The sequence below is a fragment of the Phoca vitulina genome, unplaced genomic scaffold (genome assembly GCF_004348235.1).
Source record: "Phoca vitulina isolate PV1807 unplaced genomic scaffold, GSC_HSeal_1.0 scaffold11, whole genome shotgun sequence".
Lineage (NCBI taxonomy): Eukaryota > Metazoa > Chordata > Mammalia > Carnivora > Phocidae > Phoca > Phoca vitulina.
Genome location: NW_022589714.1, coordinates 34189208 through 34212731, shown reverse-complemented (window position 1 = coordinate 34212731; position 23524 = coordinate 34189208). Strand labels below are relative to the sequence as shown.

Here is a 23524-nt window from a genome sequence, read left to right as displayed (position 1 = left end):
GAAAAATAATTACTAACACTGGATCACAAGTGCTTTAAAAAAATTTCCTTCCTCATTAACAAACGTCCCCCATTGTACTGTAAGTGCTATGTTATCTTATAAAAGCAGAGATCTTATACTTTATTTATTTATAAGAAAGGTCTCTCAGGAGAGTGTTATGCTTTCATTGTCTGATTAATGTTAATAAAATATTTTAGGTGCTTGTGTGCTGATGGACGCTTCAGTGCCCCAAAGAAACTTGAGTTCCTAAAACTTAAATGAGTATAATTAATTATATTCCTTGACAAAGATTTCAGTTAGTGAGTCTGTTGTTGATAACAGTTCAGCCAGAGGAATTACAAATCTTCACCTTCCAATTCTAGAACACATATGAATTATGGGGAATTCATAATTGATTGGTGAGATTATGACACTCTGATCTTGTAGTTCTCAGAATTAATGATTGTCATTATGACTTTCTAATATAATTTAAAAATCTGTGAAATATATTTTCTGCATCTTTGAGAATTTCTTCATTCTGCTTTGTGGCCTTTAAAACTATCTTTGTATTTCATAAAAGAAAGGTCCTTATGAAATTCATCTTTGTTTACTGGAAGAACATTGTCCATTGTTCATTAATCATAGTGCCCTCTCTCTGTGAACCCATGGGAGAAATGTTTCTCTGATTTTAATGTCACCAATATTTGTCACTCTGCATAATTTGTGAATTGAAAGAGCTTCTTAGTCTAGAAAGGTATATCGAAGCCAGATCAAGGAGGGTTTTGATTATTTAGAAGTTAGAGAATTTCATTTAGAGATAGTACAAGTGAAAAGTCAAGCAAATGCTATGGTAAAGAGCCTTACGAATATTTTTTTTAAAGATTTATTTATTTTAGAGAAAGAGAGTGAGAGTGAGCGAGAGAGTGTGAACAGGGGCAGGGGCAGACAGAGAGGGAGAGAAATCCTCAAGGCAGAATCCCCATGGAGCACAGAGCCTGACGTGGGGCTGGATCCCAGGACCCTGAGATCATGACCTGAGCCGAAATCAAGAGCCAGCGCTCAACGCTCGGAGCTACCTGGGCGCCCCAAGAGCATAAGAATAATTTTATGGACAAACTGAATCATGTAACTAGTCATGTTTGTTTCTCTTATGTTGGCTGCTAGAAAGCTTACAGTACAAAATGTGCTCTCACCTACTGCAAATCGCTTGATCCTCATTGTCTGTGGTGGTTATGTTCAACAAAGTCACAGGGATCACTGCCTGTAGGGAAAACATAAGATTAGGTTCCTGCAAGCCTCTGGTCACAATGTTTTCATCAGAAGATCAACACATAACCTTTTCTTTTTTTTTTATTTACTTTTAAAGATTTTATTAATTTATTTGAGAGGGAGAGCACGCACAGAAGCAGGGGGAGGGATGGAGGGAAAGGGAGAAGCAGACTCCCTGCTGAGCAGGGAGCTCGGTGCAGGACTCCATCCCAGGCCCCTGGAATCATGACCTGAGCTGAAGGCAGCCACTTAACCGACCGAGACACCCAGGCGCCCCAACACATAACCTTTTTTATGTATATTTCTGTTTAAAGACACATTATTTAATACATGGGGGTTTTTTAAAGATTTTATTTATTTATTTGACAGAGAGAGACAGCGAAAAAGGGAACACAAGCAGGGGAGTGGGAGAGGGAGAAGCAGGCCTCCCACTGAGCAGGGTGCCCGATGCGGGGCTCTATCCCAGGACCCTGGGATCATGACCTGAGCCGAAGGCAGACGCTTAATGACTGAGCCACTCAGGCGCCCCTATTTCATACATTTGTTGATTTTTTATTATCATTGAACTCACAGACAAGAGCATTATAACTTACGCCTGAAGGAAGTTTATGTAACACATGTATCTTCTCGGTAAGACACATCACAGTCTTTTTGCACATAGGAACACTAGACAGCACTTAAGTACTGTGCTTGGGGCCATTTTAAGCAGTGAAGTCACCAGCAGAAAGCAAACACTGCAAAATAACGTGGCACAAATAGATCGCATAAAGGGCTTGTTTGGAGTATAAGAGCTGGAACGAGAGGTCAGCTTCTGCAACTTCAGCTGACAACGTTGGCATTAGAGACTCAAATATGTCCACAAATGACTGCGAAAGCACGGTCAGTATTGATTTGGGGGGTTCCAGGTAAATTTTAGCAAGTAGGTGAATTCACAAATATGGAATCCTACAAATAAAGAGGATCAACTCTGTATGTAGGACTATAGTCCTTATGCTTTGCCTGCTGGCCTTACTCTTGACCCCATATTACGTTTGCACCTCTATTTTCCCCTTGCCTGAATTTTAATTTAAACTTAATTTTTCTTCATATATTTTACCTACGTTTATAAGTGGTTTTAGGAACTTTGGGGAACAACCAGGCAATAAAGCAAATCGCCAACAAGTACTTAGAATTCCTACTGTTTGCACTATCTACTTTGCTATGTATCAGGACATAAAAACATCTCTAGGTACCAAATGTAATAAGAGATACATGATGAGTTTCTCTATGAAATAATTTTATCTTATTTTCTCAAAAATATTGAATTAGAATAAATTAATGTATTTAACATGAGGATCTACTAAAAAGTTAACATTCTGGGGCACCTGGGTGGCTCAGTCATTAAGCGTCTGCCTTCGGCTCAGGTCATAATCCCAGGGTCCTGGGATCGAGCCCCGCATCGGGCTCCCTGCTCGGCAGGAGGCCTGCTTCTCCCTCTCCCACTCCCCCTGCTTGTGTTCCCTCTCTTGCTGTGTCTCTCGCTGTCAAATAAATAAATAAATAAAATCTTAAAAAATGAAAAATAAAAAAATAAAAAGTTAACATTTTATTTAGAGATAGCATGAGTCGAGTGAAATGTCAAGCAGATACCAGCGTGAAAAGATGATGGCTACATCTCTCCTTCCTTTGCTCAACCTGAACTCCGGAAACTCGATCTTTGCAAAGCATCTCATATTGGCCCAGACTATGAGTACTAGGGTCCAGGATCCTGATTTTCTGGTGCTGGCCCCTAGTATCTCTTCTGACTCCCGGAGAGAATTAGAGAATTACAAACACCTCAGGTGTCCCACTCGGCAAACTGGAACCCACAGGGCTGGATCACAAGAAATATGCTTCGCAGAAGTTCAGACTCACATAAACCATATGATGGAGTTTTATGGTGGATTTTAAGCAAATCACAATCAAGCACTCTGAGTATCTTATAGTCACACAGAGCTGCCACATGGTGAAATCGAGTAGTAGCTTTCTCTATCTGGGAAATGTGCTGTACAGGGAGAATACACTACAGTCTCAGAAGCACCAGGTTCTCATGTCTAGCTGAATTATCTCTGCCATCCTCATGCCTGGCTGCTGAGAGTAAGTGGATAAACTCTACTGTATCGAATATAGAGAAACAAAATTTTTTTTCATTCAGTCAAGACCTGATTGGAATGTTGGGGAAAAAGTTTTCTTAGGGACAAAAAGCAGGGGATATGGAGCCCCTAAATCTACAAAACATAACTGCATATGAATGGTTGAATTTGCATACATTATATTAAGTCCTTTTTCATTCCTTATTTTTATCTAAATAAAACGAGCCTCAGCCTGTGCTCACATCTGATTCTTCACCTTCAACCTAGGTGTTTCTCTGCAGGTTGTTCCCCATAACCACCTGACACCTGACCCACTCACGTCTTTGGGCATTGTAAAAAGAATTTTCCTTGCTTACCCTAAGACTCTTACTCTGCGCTTCCTCTCATCCATTCAACAACCACTTAGAACGCCCTTTTACTCTGTGCCAGGCCCTGTAGGTGCTGGGGATATAATAGAACACAAAGACTTAACCCAGTATGGATACTCAGCTCTTTCCAGGATTAGGTCATTAACATTCTCTATTTCCACATGTCCTCTGGTTTACCTACCCCAGTATCTCTCATCTTCCATCTTCTTCCCTCATCAGAGGGAGCAATGGCCTTCCGAATTCCACCCAGTGAAAACAGGACCTCAAGGATGTTCCTCAGGAGATTCAAATGTTAACAAGCAAAAACTAAACCTATCCCTTCAAGTTTTTCATCAGGTGTGGGATTGCTAGAGCTCTGGAGAAGATGCTGGTGCTCAACTGTTCTACCAAATTACTGATCCTGGAAAAAATGCTGAAGAGCCACTTCCCTGAATCACTCAAGGTATTCTACATTTAGGAGCTTTCTTTTATTCCTTTATTTTATTAATCTGTGAAATAATGTCAGACTTGGTGGCTGTTCCCCAAGTTTTTCTGATGTCAGGACTCTGTTATTAAACTTATTAAACTTAGTTTCCCAGCCCCCTCCTGCTGGAGACTGATTCCATGCATCATAGATACAGCTGTGATAATTATTTTTTTGGCAGTCATTCTAGATGACTTCTAGGAAAATTTAGGAGGTGATGGACTAGATCATTTCTAAGGTAAACTCAAGTTTTAAACATTTTTAATGGCAGAAAGTATGGATTAAGTAGCATTGCTCATAAGAACATAACCTAGGTTCACAATGGAGCTGAGGTCCAGGAGTCGTTATAAAATTTTTCTGACTATTTCAACATCTTTATTTTTGAAGTTTTTTTCAATGGCTATGTTGGTCATTAAGCCTCTGTCGAAGTCTCCTCAAAGTCCATGAGGGCCTGCGGACAACTCAGAGCTACTGTGGAAGGAGGACATTAATCAAAGATTACAAATAAATATGAGATTAAAAATATTTTAAGCACTTGGAGAAAAAAATGCAAAATGCAAAGAAATTGTCTTTGAGGGCTGAGATTCTTGACAGAGGAGATAGCCCTACAACAGTGATTTTCAAATGTGAGTGGCGGGGGGTATAGCTCAGTGGTAAGAGCATTTGACTGCAAATGTGAGTGACTGCTAATAACCCAGAAGAGATAATTTCTAAAGATGGAGACCAGAGACCTGTATTTTTAGCACACACCCTGGATAATCCTTATTTACTCTAAACTTTAACAAAAGCGATCTAGAGCACTGTACTGGGTTGATTAAATCTAGTCATCTGGCCTTATGGATCATGCTTAAACTATGTGTTGTAGGGAAAATCTGTGTGATAATTTGGGATCATATGGCTAAAAGAGTACCAAATGGACAATCTGACTCGAAATTTCCCATTTTGAATGTGGACACTCTGGTGAATAAATGTTTGGCCCACTCTTTTGCCGGAGAGAACTAAAAAGGTTTTGGTGACCTTCACAGGGTCACCTAAGATCTTACAATCATCAAGACAAATGATGGGCTCTTACATTATAAATATTATATTTGGATAGTACTTAAGCATACAGATAATTTCAATTTATCTTATCCTTCCAACAACTTTGTAAGATGTCTATTAACCCATTTTAGAAATGATTAAGTTGGAGTTCAAAAAAGGCTAAAGCAAGTAAAGAATCAGTTAAATCTCAGTTCCTTTGATTTCATATCTACTGCTTCTCCTACAGCAACTTAGCTACCAGATACCCAGGTGTAGATGTTGATTTTTCTTTCTTTTTTTTTTTTTTTGACACCTCCCATAGTGTTTGCCATGGGGTTTTGCCCATAATTACTCAATAAACTGTTGTTGATTGGTCACTGGCTGTGTTATAAAATAATTACTTATTAACCCTCACCTGTTCAAATCTTATTTTTAAGGATCTCTGAATTCAGATTGAGTTGATCAGAATAGTATGTATCATTTTTTAAAGTACCTTTCACACTATCTCATTTGAGCTTTATAAAACCTATTAATCCCTCTGTAATATTAATACCTCTAAATAGGCAGGTATTTACATTATAATTTTACACATGATGTTACTAAATCCCTTCCCCATATCTAAGTGCTAGAGTTCAGATTTAAAACCAAGCTATCAGATTCCAAACTGCATGGTTGTGGTTTTTTGGGTTTTTTTTTTTTTTTTGGAAAGGTTTGCTTCTCATAACACCACTTGAAGTAAGAGTTAAAGAAATGAAACGTGTAGGCACAAATCAACGCCTTCCTCATATCATCTTCTCTTTAATAGCTGCTTAGCTTGGCACTCTCAATTTCTCATTTTCTGTACATGGAGTCTCTTTATCTTTGAGTCTCTTTATCTTCAATTATTGCATTGTTATATAATGTCTGGCTTGGGTTCTCTGACCGTACTTTTCAAAATACCTCTTCAGTTACACTATGCCCTCTAGAGAATAAAAAAGATAAAGAAAAAATTGTTTTGTTGTTCATATTTCCTCCATTTTTTTTGGAGGCATGGCTATGTATTTTATAATCCCATTTTTTAAAGCTTTTATTTAAATGCCAGTTAGTTAACATATAGTATAATACTAGTTTCAGGTGTACAATTTAGTGATTCAGTGCTTCCATACATGACCCAGTCCTCATCACAACAAGTGAACCCCTTAATTCCCATCACCATTTCACCATCCCCCCACCTACCTCATCTTAGTATTTCAGTGACTAAATATCCCTCCAAATTTCCTTCACGAACTCCAACTCCAGCATCCTTACTTCCCCTAGCTACTTCCCATCTCCTCTCAACACTCACCCTTTGAATAAATAGCTGTTAAAAGAGTTTGTTTTGTTGCCTTTAACCAATGCCAAATCTTTCAGTTGGTTGCAAAACTCTTACAAACAAGTCATGTTTTTTTTTTCTTTCACAATCTGAATTTGAAGGACTTTTTTTCCTTTTAACGTTCTCAACATTCCAATCATATTTAAGCTCCATTTTTTAATAAGGTTGTATGGTTTCTTCATGGGAATAAACATTTTAATAAACTTATGACTATGTATATGTAAGATCGGCAGCCCCAAAATTTAATAATTAAACAGAGCAAGCATGACCCATTCAGATTAATTTAGTTCTCGGATTTTCGCTAAGTGTGATCCATGTCACACGTTAGTATTTGCCAGACTAAATTTGGAAAGATACATTCTATAAGAAGATTTGAATGAGGTCCCAGATTGGGAAAGAGAGAAGAAAGTTGAATAATGTTCTAGGCATTGAGGTGAGTGATTTGAATCGAGATGTGATAAAAGAGGTAAAATGTAGGTTCCAATGCCCTTAAAATTTGATTGGTTTTCATTGAAGTATAACACATACTAGAAAGTGCACATAACATAATTATGCAGCTCAATGAATTTTCATAGAGCAGATATTTGTATAACCTGCACTCCAATCAAGATAGAACATTACTTCAGACACAATTTATCCCCAGCCCACCAATGCTCTTTTCCAGTCATTACCTCTCCCTGCTCCCCAAAAGTAACCACTATCCTGACATCTAAAGCCATAATTTGGTTTTGTCTGTTTTTGGATATAATGTCAATTGGATCACAAAATATATCTTTTTGTATCTACCTTCTTTTGCTCACCATTAAGTTTCTGTTTTGTAATTCATAGTGTGAATATGCCACAATTTATTCATTTTTTCCCCACTGCTGATGGACACTTAGATTGTTTTCAGTTTCTATCTATTATGAAAATGCTGCTAAGAACACTAGCCTGTAGCTCAGCTCTCCTTGTTACCACCACAACTTTCTCTTCTCTATAAGCACCCATAGCATAGGAAAGTTGTTTTATAGGGCAGGCATCTTTGATTCTTACTAGAGAAAAAAATATGAAAGGCCACAGATCAGAATTCTAATATTCAATATTGTTTAGTCAACAACCAGTTGATCCACTACGTCAGACTTTGTGTACATAATAATGAATAAGACATAGTTACGACCCTCAGGGAATGCTTAGAGAGCCTTGTTCCAACAAATCTGAAATGCAGAGGGCTTTTTGGGGGAGGGCGGTTACCCTCAGTGATGTTTAATTGTAATTCATGGTTGAAGGAGTAGTTGCATTAAACAGGTTATTTTTGGAGAGTCTAATAAACTTCAAAAGCAGTTGGTTGCCAAAATTATCTGTGGAACTTGTAAAAGATATTATGAGCCCTAAATCCATACATCAGATTCTGATTCATTCTGTAAGTACTTATTATTGAGCTGTGTGCCATCTAGTCAGCCTGCTGTTTTGGTACCTCTCACTGTTGTACAGTAAAAACCTAAGTTTGGGGAGAGTTTTCATAGGCTTTCATAGACTTTTTACCAGTTGTCATGTACAGTGATGAAATAAGAAGAGAAAACTTTGTATGTGTGCATGTTGCATATATGTGCATATATATAATTTCCCCTCTCATGGCCGCAACTATACAGTAGAAGAAGAAGTGAAAACAGTAATATGCAGGGGCACCTGGGTGGCTCAGTTGGTTGGGTGTCTGCCTTTGGCTCAGGTCATGGTCCCAGGGTCTTGGGATTGAGCCCCGTGTCGGGCTCCTTGCTCAGCCGGGAGCCTGCTTCTCCCTCTCCCTCTGCATCCCCCCTTGCTTGTGATCTCTCTCTCTCTCTGTCAAATAAATAAATACAATCTTAAAAAAAAAAACAACACAGTAATATGCAACTGAAAGAGTTAGTAATGTGATTGGCTTGCCTCTCTGGGTTCTCTGGCTCAGGTTTATGGAGCAGTGATGAACATGAATCGTGGGAATCCCTTTCAAAAGGAAGTGGTAGTGGATTCATGGCCAGACTTCAAAGCTGTTATCACACGGCGACAGAAAGAGGTAATATTTGAAAGGCCAGAAAAACAAAACAAAACAAAACAACACCCCGTGAAAACCCAAGAGTTGGCATCAACTAGAAAGAAAAGATTAGGTAAAGGGGATATTATAACCATCACAGCCATATATATTAGCTTAAGAAGCTATATATTTCACCATTCGTTTTTTTTTTTTTTTAAAGATTTTTATTTATTTGAGAGAGAGAGAGAGCATAAGAGAGAAAGCCAAGGGGGAAGGGGCAGAGGGAGAAGTAGACTCCCTGCTGAGCAGGGAGCCTGACATAGGGCTCCATCCCTGGACCCTGGGATCATGACCTGAGCCGAAGGCAGAGGCTTAATCCTTGAGCCATCCACGTGCCCTTCACCATTAGTTTCTAATTTGACTGGCTTTGGAGTTTCAGACATATGGAAAAACCACTAGTCTAAATGTGTTCAAAAAATTGTTTCTTTAGTGTTTCACAATCTCTAGAAGCATGAAACTTACATACTTGTGCATTCTCATTTTTCCTCTGGTTTGATGATTCCTTGTAACCAATGACTTTGGTCATGTGGGTAAATACATAAGAAGATTGAAAAGGATGACATCTGCCCCATTCTACGAGGACAAAGAGAGGCTCACATGATCAAATGTGCTGCCCAGACCACATTAGGAAAGTTCTGAGAATTCTATTTAATTCTTATAGGTGGCTCCATTAAGTTATACCCTTTTCATTTTAATAAATAAATAAAATCCCAGAAAAATGTGAAATAAATATCTTAAAACTTCTCAAATACCAGAAGAATAATCAAGCAAACATTCCAAAATTTCTGTTCCTTTCCTCACTATAGTATATTAGCCACATTCCCATCTAGCCATTGTTTATAGGTGGCTAAATTTTGGTAATGGGAATGATCTAGACATACGCAGCCAATGTATCTAATCTATCTAGGATTTGAGTTACCTAGAGGATATATTTATGTTTTTACAATTATGTCTTCTGTCCCAGGCTGAGACAGATAACCTGGACCATTATACTAATGCCTATGCTGTGTTCTACAAGGATGTCACGGCTTACCAACGGCTGTTGGAAGAACATGATGTTATCAACTGGGATCAAGTTTTTCAAATACAAGGTGAGATGAAGTGCAAGACACTAGGCAGTCTTCTTTTCTCATTTTTGTCATATACATCAGATATGATATGATATCTATTCATATATATGATAATATATACACAAGTGCACAAATTCATATATATACATCTTATATAGTTACAATTTTTGTATTACAGTCTTGTAAGAACTCTTGTTTTACTCCTAATGAGGCTTGGCCTTTGGGGTTAAGTAGAGGCCATTTAAATTGGGCTGCTTTTATAAATAAATAAATAAATAAATAAATAAATAGGGCTGCTTTCAAGTGACATCCCCCCCCACACACTGTTATTGTAATATCAGTGAGTATTACAGCATATTTTTCTTTATTACTCTTAATCATTTCTTGTCACAAACTTTTAAAGTGACTCTAACTTAAGTATAAGCCAATAGGTAGGTCTTTTCTTCTTTCTGAAGCAGGTGATTCTGGAAAGAGGTAATTAACTGATCTGCATCAGATATCCTGACATGATTTAGTGAGATAAGAGTATATTTGAGATCCAAGGAGATAATTGCATGGTTATCAATGCTAGTGGAAGAACTTTTGGCCAAGACGGAATTACATTAAGAGTTTCTGATAGTGTGCATGGAAAACTTCAGCTTCAGTGTATCACTTTTTCAACTTTTCGTGATGATTGGTGGGGGGGTGATAAAGTCAATGAAGTTCCTATTTTTAACTGTTGCATTGAAAGTGAGTTCCTTGATCATTTGATAGGAAGGCAGGGTCCCCCATGCTAGAAATACAAAGTCTGGTAATTTTTTTCAGCAGCAAACAGCTGAAGCCCTCCTACAAGCCCCCTCCGGGCAAATGATGATTAATGCATATGTATAAACTAAAGACTTGGGGTGTTTTATCACATCCGTTTGGAAATGCTCACAAAGGTGTTATAGTGGAAGTTCTAAGCTGTCTCTGACTTTTACAGATTTACCCCAGTTATGCTGGTTAGACGTGAGACATGGTTCTACCACTCACTTAGCCAAACTAGGAAAATTTTCTCACCGTTATTACTCTAATGTGGAAATAAGTGTATCTCTTCCTTGGTGTGAAAAATCGTGGCAATAATTGGATAGATTGTGGTGCTAGAGGCCTACTCTCCTCAAATCACCTGCAGCCATCATTAGGAAGAGAACATCCCTAATTGCCAGTATTTTTTTTCCCTAGCAGGCTGAGTTGTTAGTCATGAGTCAGTCATAGTCATTGAAATTGACACAGTCATCCTTCCTGAAGTTAGATGGGGACAGATGTGACTTAATAGTGCCTAAAATAGCTGGAGTGGAAAAGACCCCTTATTTAGCATGTAATCAGTTGTAGGCATTACCTTTGGCTTCTGATGTGGCCGCTTGGCTATGGGCTTCTCTGGTAAGAACTATAATATCCTTGGAATATTGAATAGCTTTTAAGAAGTCATGAGTATCTTTACTTTTTTTAACCAGAGCACCTAAAAAGTGTTATTCCCATAAGATCTCCAAATCATAAACAACTCCAAAAGCCAACTACTGCCATAAAAATGGCCAATCTTTTATCTTGCACCACAGACCTACTGGTTGGGCTGCCTGGATAGACTAAAAATTAGGCAATGGATCTACTTCAGCGCTGGGTATTCAGAGCAATAGCACACTCTGCACGGGAAGCCTTTGTCATTTTTAATCTAAGAGCCATCCATAAACAATATTAAATCAGGGTTAACCCACTAACCCACTAGGAAGAGCCAAACTCTGCGTTGGCCATGAGAGGACAGGGAATGAAAAAGTATACAGCTATCCAGATGGGCCAGCCTCTTTTGTTCACTACTGGTTGCATGGACATGAGAGAGCTTGTTGACATGAGCACTAACCTAAAAATTTCAGAAGCCTGCTTTGCTGGTACTATAGTCCAATTAGCTGTGGTCCAATAAATGGTCTGAGTTCTGTCTTACGCAATTAGCAACTCCTCCCTTTCTAAGGAGGTAAAGTGAACAAAGGTAGGACAATTTTAGTGAAAGTTCCTTCTGTGAGCAAGAAGAAAATCATTTGTTAAAATGGTAATCTAGGGGTGCCTGGGTGGCTCAGTCATTAAGTGTCTGCCTTCGGCTCAGGTCATGATCCCAGGGTCCTGGGATCGAGCCCCGCATCGGGCTCCCTGCTCGGCGGGAAGCCTGCTTCTCCCTCTCCCACTCCCCCTGCTTGTGTTCCCTCTCTCTCGCTGTGTCTCTCTCTGTCAAATAAATAAATAAAATCTTTAAAAAAAAAAAAAAAAAAAAAATGGTAATCTATACAAGGGACAGAAGGACATGGTCAACAAACCATGGAGTTATCACCCACAAAATCCAAACTATGGAAATTCTACCCAGCAAACTGGATTCTTTAACAAATAAATGGAAAGAATTTTTAAAAGGAGGGTAGGCATTGAAAGAAAACCAGTAGATTGAAAGATTCACCAGACAAAAAGTGGACAAAATCTGACTATAATGTTTAAGGACTCACACTTGCATAATAAAACAAGGATGTGATTGTCATAAAAATTATGATAGTGGTTATTTTTAGTGGAGAGTGAGGGAATTGTGATTAGGAGAATGGTAAATAGAAGATGTTTAATAAATTTCTATTTTGTGGCTTTAGTAGTAGTTAAAATATGTAATAATTAAGTCATGCATTTTTTTTAATTATTTGATTTATTTGACAGAGCACAAACAGGGGGAGCGGCAGCCAGAGGGAGAGTGAGAAGCAGGTTCCCTACTGAGCGGAGAGCCCAATGTGGGGCTCAATCCCAGGACCCCGGGATCATGACCTGAGCTGAAGACAGACGCTTAACTGACTGAGCCAAACAGGCGCCCCGGTTATGCATTTGTTTTATGCAGTTTTCTCTGCTACATCTTATAATTTAAAAAGTTTTTTTAAGGGGCACCTGGGTGGCTTAGTCGGTTAAGCGTGTCTGTCTTTGGCTCAGGTCATGATCTTGGGGTCCTGAGATCGAGTCCCACATCAGGCTCCTTGCTCAGTGGGGAGTCTGTTTCTTCCTCTCCCTCTGCCCCTCCGCCTGCTTATGCTCTCCCTCTCTCTCTCTCTCAAATAAATAAAATCTTTTTTTAAAAAAGTCCTTTTTAAAGAAATGTTAGTCTGACTTTTAGAAAGAATTAGTTCAGTCTAATTTAAGAAAAATAAAATTTGTTTGAACTACCATCTATACCCTTTGTTAGCATGAGCTGTTTTTTCTTTTTTTCATAGTCTCTTGAATTACTTTGATGTAATTAGGATTATAATATGGGATTCTAGCCACAGCATCTATACTTTTTAATAGCGTTAACTTGAAGACCTGCTTATCTTTTCTTAGACTTCACTCCCTGAAAGGAGCCAAGCCTCAGATATCAGACTCTATTCAACATGACTTCCTATTCATGTATTCATGTATTCTTCAAGAGGAAGTGACTTACTGGAAGGAGGAAACAAGCTTTTAGATATGGATGGAAGTGGGAAAGTCAATTTCCAGAGGATTCAATTAATCAGGACCCAGACTGGAAAAGATAGAGCCGATAGGATTTTGGAGAAGCAGAGCAAGTCAGTTCTAACTAAACAGAAGCTAACATGCCATGCGGCAAGCTCTATCAGAGACCGTACCATGCTTGGGTCTCACGGTGATGCAGTGCCGAGCACAGTGCTTTACATACAAGAACTGAATAAAGATTTATATATAACACAGTATAGCTGTGATGAATGAGCAGGATCTAAATGCGTCAAGTTTAGGATAAATCTCACCAACACTAAATTTATACCTTGATATTTCTGAAATGGGCATCTAGGCAAGAGGCTGGAAGACTCTTTAAGTCAGAATGCCATGCCAGATAAATCTGAGCTCTTTTATGCTTCCAGCTGTATGGTAGATTGTAGACTTTTAGAGTTATAAAATTTCTCTTACTTTAAGGAGTTTAAGATCAGTCTGAGAAGTCAGAAAAATCAGGAAAATCCCACAAGCAATTCCAAATTCCTAAGGGATAATCCCATCAGAAATGTTCATGGAAGATTGTGATTGTGAGAAACAACATGATGGGGATTTGAAAATCCCACACAATGTTTGAAAATCAGGCCAGGAGTAGCTGTAATAATTCATATATAAATATATAGAGGTTAAGATAATACAAGGTGGCAAACTGGTGACATTGATGATACTTAGTACAAAAATACTGCTACAAATTTCCTTTTTGTGCTTTCAAATAAAATACCCACATTTTTCATTATGTATTTCCATATACAGGGCTGCAGAGTGAATTATGTGATGTTTCCAATGCTGTTGCCAACTCAAAGCAGTTAGGTATAAAGTTAACTTCCTTCAAGGCTGTTCAATTTTCTCCTCATTCAGCTCTACCGGACACCAATTCTCTGTATGTAGACCAAGTTTCTACATGTGGGATGGGACTTAGTATACAGAAGTACAAATAGCAGTACCTGAAATACTTAGTATTATTAAGGAATATTTGGGTAGCTTGGAGTAGGGTCACAGAGTCGTATGTGTCTGTGGGTTCTGTGTGTGTTTTTTTCTGCTGCGCCTGACTGCTCATAATTTCTTGCAAAATCAAATCAGCGTCTTATTTTTAGGAGTCCTATATTTTCACAGTATACACATAAAAATCATTCCTAGGTATGCTCCTCCTCCAAATAATTCTAAATAACCTCTGTTGTCTGAGCCCAAAGTGGTTAGTGTTTTTTCATGTTTCAGGGATGAGGGTAAATAACTGACCTTATAGGGAGCTCTTATATGCCAGGCACTGAATGTTTTAAATATATTGCCTCTTGAACCCTTTCCACAACCCCATAAAGTACTGTATAATTACCTTTTTGAGCAAAGTTGAAGTAACACATAGGAATAAATTGTAGAGCCAAGAAATAATTCCTGATTCTGACTCCAGAATCCAATCTTCAAAAGACTTATTAGTGTATATCTGCATTCTTCTTTTCTTCTTACTGGGGAGTCCTTGCTCTGGCATTTGCTAGTTACCTTCCTTTCTGCTTAATCTTTCTGAGTCTTGATCAATTTCTTTTTTTGAAAATTAACCTATAATATCTTTCTTACATGAATTTTGTAAACAAATGAAACATGATACTTGAAAAGTACCCACCTCAGTGAATGTTAATTTTTCTTCTATGGAATATGTTGAAGGAATTTTTGAGCAAAAAAAAACTAAACCTAAAGAAGAATGGGCACTTTAAGTCACATAAAGCACCTGGACTTCATTTTTATTTTATTTTATTTTTTTCAGTTATTAAAATTTTCAAGCACATACAAAGGCTGAGTGAGAGACTAGAATAATGAACCTCCCCCATCAATATATGGCTAATCTTGTTTCATCCATACCCGTATCTACTAACTATTCTGAAGGAAATATCCCAGACATTATCCCATTATTCTTAAATATCTTAATATATATTTCTAAAAGATAAGGATTCTTAAAAAAAAAAAAAAAAAACCACTGTACTAATATCACTCCTATACAGGGTCCCTAGGACCACCCACAGGCTCATTGATTGGCTAGAAGAACCCACAGAACTCAACACATACAGGCTATAAAGCAAAATCAGCAAAGAAAAAGGTGCATTGGCTAAGTCCAGAGAAAACCAGGCACAAGCTTCCCAGAGTCCTCCCCAATGGAGTCACACAGGACACGCTGAATTTCCCCAACAATAAATTGTGACAAAATGTTTGGGATTTTTTATTGGAGGCACCCTCTGCCTAGCATATACCAATTTTCTAGACCCAAAGAGGGAAAGCAGGTGTTCATCATAAACCACACTGCCTGTACAAACAGGTAGGTGCGGTAAGTGCCAACCTCATATCGGTTCTGGGAACGGCAGGACCCCTGCAGAAATCCAAATTGCCAGATGCCAACCTGGCAAGCAGGCTTTTCTAAAGATAGAGGCCTCAAGCCTGTGGCATCAAATCTGTGCTGCAGAATGTCTTATAATTTTGTTAACAGTATTTCCTTAAACCAGTCAGTACTTACATTTCCTAAATTAGCATAATATTTTTAGCAGTTGGTTTTGAGTAAGCACCTAAATAAAGTTCACACATTGCAATTGGTTAATAACTCTCTTGAGTTTCTTTTGACATACAGGTTCCCCTTTCATATTTTTTATTTCTTGTATTACTTTTTGTTGAAGAAACCAGGCTATGTGTCCTTTAGAGTTTTAGAGTTTCCCAGTCTTTTACTGTCATATCCCTGAGATGTTATTTAAAATTGCTCTCTACCCCAGTCAGGTCTTTGAAAATCAGATTTTGCTTTAAATTGCTTCCTTCTGCATAGGAAGATACTGCCTTTAACATCTAAGTCACTACCCAAATTTGTATACCCTTTATTTTGGATACCCTGCCCTTGATATAAGGTCATAGTTACTAATCTAACTACTCCTGAAACACTTGCCTTAGCAACGGTGTTATTTGCAGTGACATTTCTGCTTGAGGCTTCTTTGCCTTGGGCTTCTCAGCCTTTGTTTTAAAGTTCATTTTCAAAAATTAAGTTAAAAATTCTATCAAGACAGTTGTTGCTTGTATTTATTTTACCCTGCTTGGTGGTTAGATTATTGGCCCAGTGCCGGAACCCACAGTAAGCCTAGAATGTGAGCTAACACTGCAGAACCACTAATACAAAAAAAAAACACAAACTGTACTTTATAAAGATCGTAGCAAGCATGTCATTAGCAGTCACCAGGGATGGTCTTATGACATTGATAATTTCAAGAATGAAAGCAAATTCTGAAGCAAAACCCGCACCATAGGTTTTCAACTAAGTAATCCATCTCAGTTCTTAGAAATTGCAGCAATTCTTATCTTTGTCTTTATCTCAATACAATGAGCTTTAGACTTTTTCCAGACCTTTTAGGGGAACGTCTAGAAGGACTAGAATTTCTTGAGCATCTATAATATGCCTAGAATGTTAAGCAGTTTGTATTTCTTTTCTGGCCATGGATGCATAAAGATAGAAGTTCTAACCCAATACTTTTTTTTTTTTTTAACCAAGGAAAAGATTAGGGACCCAAGAATCTGGACTTGTTCAAGGCTTCAGAGAGGGTATCAACAGACTCAGTACTTAATAAGAGCAAGTCTGAGAATTGTTTTACAGAAAAATGAAATATTTGCCCTAATCTATATGAAAGCAATAAGTAATGGGAGTAAAATTAGATGGAAAGACTTAAATTTCATATAATGAGTATTTTGTCCTATCAGAAATGAAACCCTGAAAGATGTTCGTAAGTGGGAAGTGATAGATTCTAATTCATTGAAAATATTTTGGTATTGGCTAAGTACATCCCTGGGATTGTTTCTCAGTTTGAATCAGTGCAAAAAGAGAAGTAGCTGTTTGTAGTCACATGACCCCGAGTTCACATTTCTTCTCACGTTGTTTTCTTCTAGAAAGGGTTCTTCCCCACGACTAACTTACCTGAGTGTTGCTGATGCTGATCTACTCAACAGGACTTGGTCACGGGGCGGCAATGAACAGTGTCTCCGTTACATTGCGAAACTCATCTCTTGCTTCCCCAGTGTATGTGTCCGTGATGACAAGGGAAACCCAGTCTCTTGGTCTCTCACAGACCAGTTTGCCACCATGTGCCATGGCTACACCCTGCCAGAGCATCGCAGGAAAGGTTATAGCCAGCTGGTGGCCCTCACACTGGCCAGGAAGTTGCGAAGCCGGGGATTCCCCTGTCAGGGCAATGTCCTGGATGACAACATGGCATCCATAAGCCTCCTGAAGAATGTCCGCGCTGAGTTCTTGCCTTGTCGCTTTCATAGGCTTATTCTCACCCCTGCAGCTTTCTCTGGCTAAGTTTACCTCTAGCGCATTGAAACTCCAGGAATTTTTCTTCCTTTCCCTGAACATACATACACTCCTTAGCTGGCAACGAGGGGAATATTCCAACTGGAATCAGAAGAATCTCGGGTTGAAAGGGGCCTGGAGAAGACATGTAGGATCAGCCTGAGAAGCCTTCACTCTCACTGCATCAGGGTTCTACAGTAAATAACCAGGGGTCAGAGACAGCAATTGCAGAGAAGAGGATAATTATCTTCCTTTGGGATCCGCTGCAGGAAAAAGGTTCTAAAGCGAGCAGTTCTCAGCCCAGTTATAGAAATGACTGCATGAGAACAATGACTTAACACGTGAGCATGTGGCTACCACTTTCTTATTGCTGCTTGGGCTTCTGCTCTGAGTTTTCACAGCCACACCAGCTCCCCACTACCAAAAATAACAGTCCCCTGTGCCTGCTGCGATGTCTCTCTAAACTCTTCCTACCCTTTCTGATCCAGGTTCTCTGTAGACCATCCTGCTTTTCCCCCTTTAATTACTGGTTTTCCACTTCTGCTTACAACTCTAGCCTATCGTTCTTCCCTGGGAATGTTCGAATGCAGTGGTTCTCACATTTTAGTGCACTTCTGAATCACCTGGAGGGCAGATTGCAACACACATGGTGGAACCTCTTCCCCACAATCCCTGATTCAGTAAGTCTGGGGTGAGGCCTGAGAACTGCCATTTCTAAAAAGTTCCCACTGCTCAGTGGTCTTGGATGGAGGAATGAAAATACAGGCATTTTAAATGCTAAAAACAGATGATGTCAGCATAGGACTAGACCTTACCTATCACCTGTTTGTAACCTGCTTTCTCCTAAGAAACTAAGATACATATATAAGTGTGAATGTGGGTATGCAGATGCACATATAAATGTGTTTTCATAGATACACAAATATATATACATTCCTTTCATATTTTATATATGCATATGTATAAACTCAGAATTCTGATAAGATAATAAACTTTAATTCTTTCATTGCATATGAAAAATTTAAGGATCGGGGAAAATAAATGACTTTTTCAAGATACTATAGATAATAGTTGTTAGACGTTGAGCCAGAATGCTGTCATTTTGATTTCAATCTATTTTTTTGTCACTAAATCATGTATCCCTTTTGTAAAGGAAATTTAAATGCTTAAATAATCAAATAAGTACTTTCATCAGTCTTTTATCCTGAGTTGTTTTTTTTTTAAATTTGGGCTTCCATTGCTTTTGTGTATATATATCTTTCAAGGACTGCAAGGGAAGAGATAAGCATCACCAGCTGTGTTCTTCCATTTGCAATAAAAGCAGGTGCAGACTCAATGGTCTGATGGGTCTAGTTTGTATAAAGTTGACTTAACCATAGAGAAAATATTGTTTTCTTATCCCAATAGAGGCCATAAAATCCCAACTACAAAGATAAGGGAAGATCCAACTTTAGGTATTTCTTCTTTTTTTTTTTCCTTAAAGATTTTATTTATTTATTTGACAGAAAGAGAGACAGCAAGAGAGGGAACACAAGAAGGGGGAGTGGGAGAGGGAGAAATAGGCCTCCCGCCGAGCAGGGAGCCCGATGCCAGTCTCGATGCGGGGCTTGATGCGGGGCCTGATGCCGGGCTCGATGCGGGGCTCCATCCCAGGCGCCTGGGATCATGACCTGAGCCGAAGGCAGACGCTTAACGACTGAGCCACCCAGGCGCCCCATAGGTATTTATTCTGAGAGAAGTAAACAAACTGATGGAGAGAATCATTTTAATAAAAAAAAAACAAGACTCTTCGGGAGTGAATATATGCTTAGGTCATCCTGACTATTGGTTACCTGGAAACTTATCCTTGGTTCCAGAGGGAAGAACACCAAGTAATCAGAGTCCATAAAGCTCTTGGGAGAATATGGTCTAGTTTCTGTCCCAGGGATGCTCATTATCTTTAGCATTGATTAAACTTGGCTATTCCTGCCTGGTATATGGCAATAATATTATAGCCTTAATCTATTCTTAATAATAACATACGTACAGTTTATTTAAAGTTTAACTATGTGCTGATCATTGTGCCAAAGATATAGCTTAATCCTAATATATAGCTTAATCCTTATGAAAGGAATTATCTTATCATGGGAATTCTGGCTCAGATGTGTTATATGACTCACCAAAACTTATGCAGATTTTAAGTGGCCACGTCATGGTCAGAACCAGGTTTCATCAGATTCTGAAGCCGGTACTGTTACTCATTATGTTAATTGGCCTCTGAAGCAGTTTGAAACTCTTTGAGGGCAATTATTCCTTTATCCCATTGCTTTCTGAATTTTTCACCATCACCACCACCCCACAGTGCACTGCATATTTTGAAAGAAATTTTTTTTTCCATCAAATTTCCCTATATTTTTTTTTACTTTTATCTTCCAGATAACCATGTTGGATATAATTCCTGACCCTTTTAAGGAATGTGTGGAGCAATTTCTGGAGAAAGCGGAGAAAAGAGGGGCTTGAGAAACAGGAAGAGACTAGGTCCTTAATGCTGATTTAAGGAACTTCTTCAGTATAATATACAAACTGTTGAAGCGTTGGAAGCAGAGTATTCATCTGTTTGGAAATTAGTCAGGAGGCTATTGCAATAGTCTACGCAAGAGATGATCCAAGTTTAGCCTGGATTTAAATGCTGGTAATGATGTTGGTGAGAAGAGCACCATTACCAGAGGTATTTGGGGGGAAACGTTGTCAGGATTTTGTGGCTGCAGGGTACACTGAAAGAGAGATGTCAAGAATGATGCCCAGGTATCCATGTTGTGAAACCTGTGGCGGTGGTATTTTTCCACTGAGATAAGAAATACTGAAATAGGAGCAGAAGGGATTGTTTGCTCAGTTTGGGGATGTTGAGTTTTGAGACCTATTAAGTGATGGGGTCAAGTTGGATATCTGAGTCTCAGGGAAATGGTCTGTGAGAGAGGTTTAAGTCCAGGAGTCATAGGAATATAAATGGTAACAGAAGCCATGTATTTGGCTGAGGTTGCCTGGGACTTCCTTGAGGACATCAACGATTTAAGGTTGAGTGAAGGAAGAAAGCCAGGAGATGATGTCATGGAACAGAAAGGAGAAAAATATCAAAACAGAGATGGTCAGCAGTGTCCAATTACACTGAGAGGCCAAGAATATGTAAGGAATGAAAACTTTACACTGCACTATCAAATATTTTCAGTACATGTATGAAAAAGAAGCCAGAAACAAGAATATATGCTGTATGATTCTGTTTATATAAAGCTCAAAATGAGGCAAAACTAATCTATAGCCTTAGAAATCAGAAAGCAGTTACCCTTGAGGATAGTAATTAGAAAAGGATGGAAGTGGCTTCTAGTTTCTGGTAATATTCTGATTCTTGGCCTGGTAGCTTATACAAATATGTTCACTTTGGGAAAGCTCAGCAAGCTATAGGATTATGATTTATGCACTCTTCTGTATGGACATTAGACTGCAATATGAAATATCTATTAACAAAACAGGCCTGGAATCTGGGGGAAAAAAGTAAAAGCATATTCTCTTGACCCAAGAACTCCACTTCTAAAAATGCATCTTCTTGGTATAATAGCAAGTATACAGAGATTTCTATAAAAGGATTTAATTACACATTGTTCATAAAGATGAAAAAATAAACTAAATGTTTTAAGTAATTCATTGATTAAAGACAGGGCAACCATTCAGTGAAACTCTACAGAACACCAGGAACCTGCTTGCTGATGTAGAAAAGATACACGTGATAATACTAAATGCAAAGCAATGCAAAGCAACTACAGTGAAGTCTGCATCATCCATTTAAAATTCAACTGTGAAGAGAGTAAGCATAGAGGTAAATAGTTCTGAAGGCAGCATAAAGGCTTTCACTGGGAAGAGAGGAGTCTTTGGTAACTGGCAGCAAGGATTTCATGGTGTGCCCAGGGCTACGCACAATGATGAAATGAGTCAGCATAGGTAACATGCTCAGCTCTCTCTCCTGAGGCAGGTACTTGTCTTGTTTTGCAAGTGTCTGTGAATTTCTGCAAGAATGAATATTCACTCTGCCTAAGACCAACTAGGGGGAAATACAGAAGGACAATGGAGAATTCAATCTGCTCAAATTTGGGGAGAAAGATAAGACAGTGCAATTTGGGGGAGGGGGTATTTACACATCCTTTAAAACAGAATCTCATTTAATATTACAAGTTTTGATTCTATTTATTTCGCATTTTTAATCACTAATTTTTGTTGGGTGATCTGAATTTTGAGAAAGAACATGAAGTAACTATGAATTAAATTTCCTTACGTTGTCTATGACAAAACTTAAAAGTTTTGTTATCCATTGCCTCTACCCTTAGTAAACACTAGGGACAGGGAAAAGAAATAAAACTGAATGTAAGATGGAATAGCATAGCACCACCTACAAAGATGATTCCTTTCTTCCAGGCTGGCATGTTTGCATTAAAATTATTTCAGTGGGGAAAATGAAAATAGTAGTATCAAATATAGAGGGAAGGGTTTGCTATCTCAGTACTGCTAGAAATAACAGCATTGTTCCCTTTTCCCAAGTTTCTAATAGCCCATGTTTCTCAATCTCTCATAGAAACCTTAGCTCCTACTCTAAAACCCAATTACTGATACCCCCTTTGTTTTATTATCTCATCGTGGCCCTTACTATACCTGAAGAATGAGAGAAAAGAGGGAAAGTAACAGCTCTCAGGCCCTCCTCTTTTCTTCACCCCCTCCTACCTCAGCAGTGCTGGTATCATGTATGTTATCAGACCTGTTGCAATTTCGTTCACTTCTCAAGTGAACTCTTACTTTTTAATGAATTTTTTTTTCACTTCCTCTTATTCCTGCGCTTGTGTGGGGAAAAATCACAAAAAAAGAATAGCTAACATCTGGGTATTCCTCTTACTGACTTACGTTCAGCTTTCTCTTTTGCTAACAGATCGACATTTTTCCAAGGCAAAATATGCTCTAGGTTTTAAACAGTGTTAAGAAGCATTGCTCATATTCATAGGAATATCAGACGTTGGGTTAGTACCATGCAGTGATTTCAGCGAACACTAGATGTCAGAGTTTAATTCTCGATGATTTCCCAAGGAGAGAGCCCTTGAATTGTTTCTAGTTGTTTCATTAGAAGTTTTGTTGCATTTTGTTCTATTTCTTCTCAGCACGTTCCCTGGATCAGACAAGTTTATTCTAGGGCTTATGTGGAAAATAAATACATGAGAATAGCAATACAAATCCTGAAAAAATAGGGTAAAAGGGGAGATTAACCCCACCAATATTAAAACATACAAAAAGATTATATAATTTATAGTATACTAATGGTACATGATTACACAGAACAATGAGATAGAAAAAAATTTAAAGGTCCAGAAATAACCACAAGTATCTAGGAAAGTTTAAAACAAGATCAAAAATGGCATTTCAAATCACTGAGCTAAAGATGGAATTTTAAATAAATGGCAATTTATTTAAAGGGACAACTGGATAGCAATTTGAAAAGAAGTAAAATAAAGTTGGATTCATACCTCACACCTTATACCAGAATAAATTTCAAACTGATCTGAAATAAATAAAAAATTAATTAATAGACTTTTTAAAAAGAAAAGTCACACAAATACTAGAAAAAACATGGTTTAGTTTCCTTATGACCTGGTTGTGAGAAAAACCTTCTGAAATTCAGAAACTCCAAATTCAGAAGTAATAAAAGAAAAATTTTTAAGTTTGATAAATAATCAAATACAAATGAGGAGAAACTATTTACAACTTATACCACACAAGCAAGAAAGAATGAGAAAAGTACATATCAACATAGACCTCTGCTTATTTTGCAAACAGAAACACAGGAAAATTAAACAAGAAACTTTTTTTAAGTGACATCTAAGTAATAGAGATAGGAATGAGGATAAGACTTCTCTGAATATATCCCATTTATATACTTTTGCCTTTTAAACAATGTATGAACTTGGGACGTAAAAATAATCTAGCTCAGAGAAAGAGAGATCAAATATG

At 38.1% G+C, this 23524-nt stretch overlaps 1 protein-coding gene across 1 annotated transcript; it reads left to right on the top strand.

Moving 5' to 3' along the window:
* The first annotated feature begins 4091 nt into the window (after positions 1 to 4091).
* Positions 4092 to 17512, top strand: GLYATL3 (glycine-N-acyltransferase like 3). The gene is made up of 5 exons (XM_032409258.1): positions 4092 to 4169; positions 8486 to 8593; positions 9576 to 9702; positions 13948 to 14074; positions 17098 to 17512. The coding sequence occupies exons 1-5, from the start codon at positions 4092 to 4094 to the stop codon at positions 17510 to 17512; spliced, it is 855 nt and encodes a 284-aa protein (XP_032265149.1).
* Positions 17513 to 23524: the final 6012 nt, after the last annotated feature.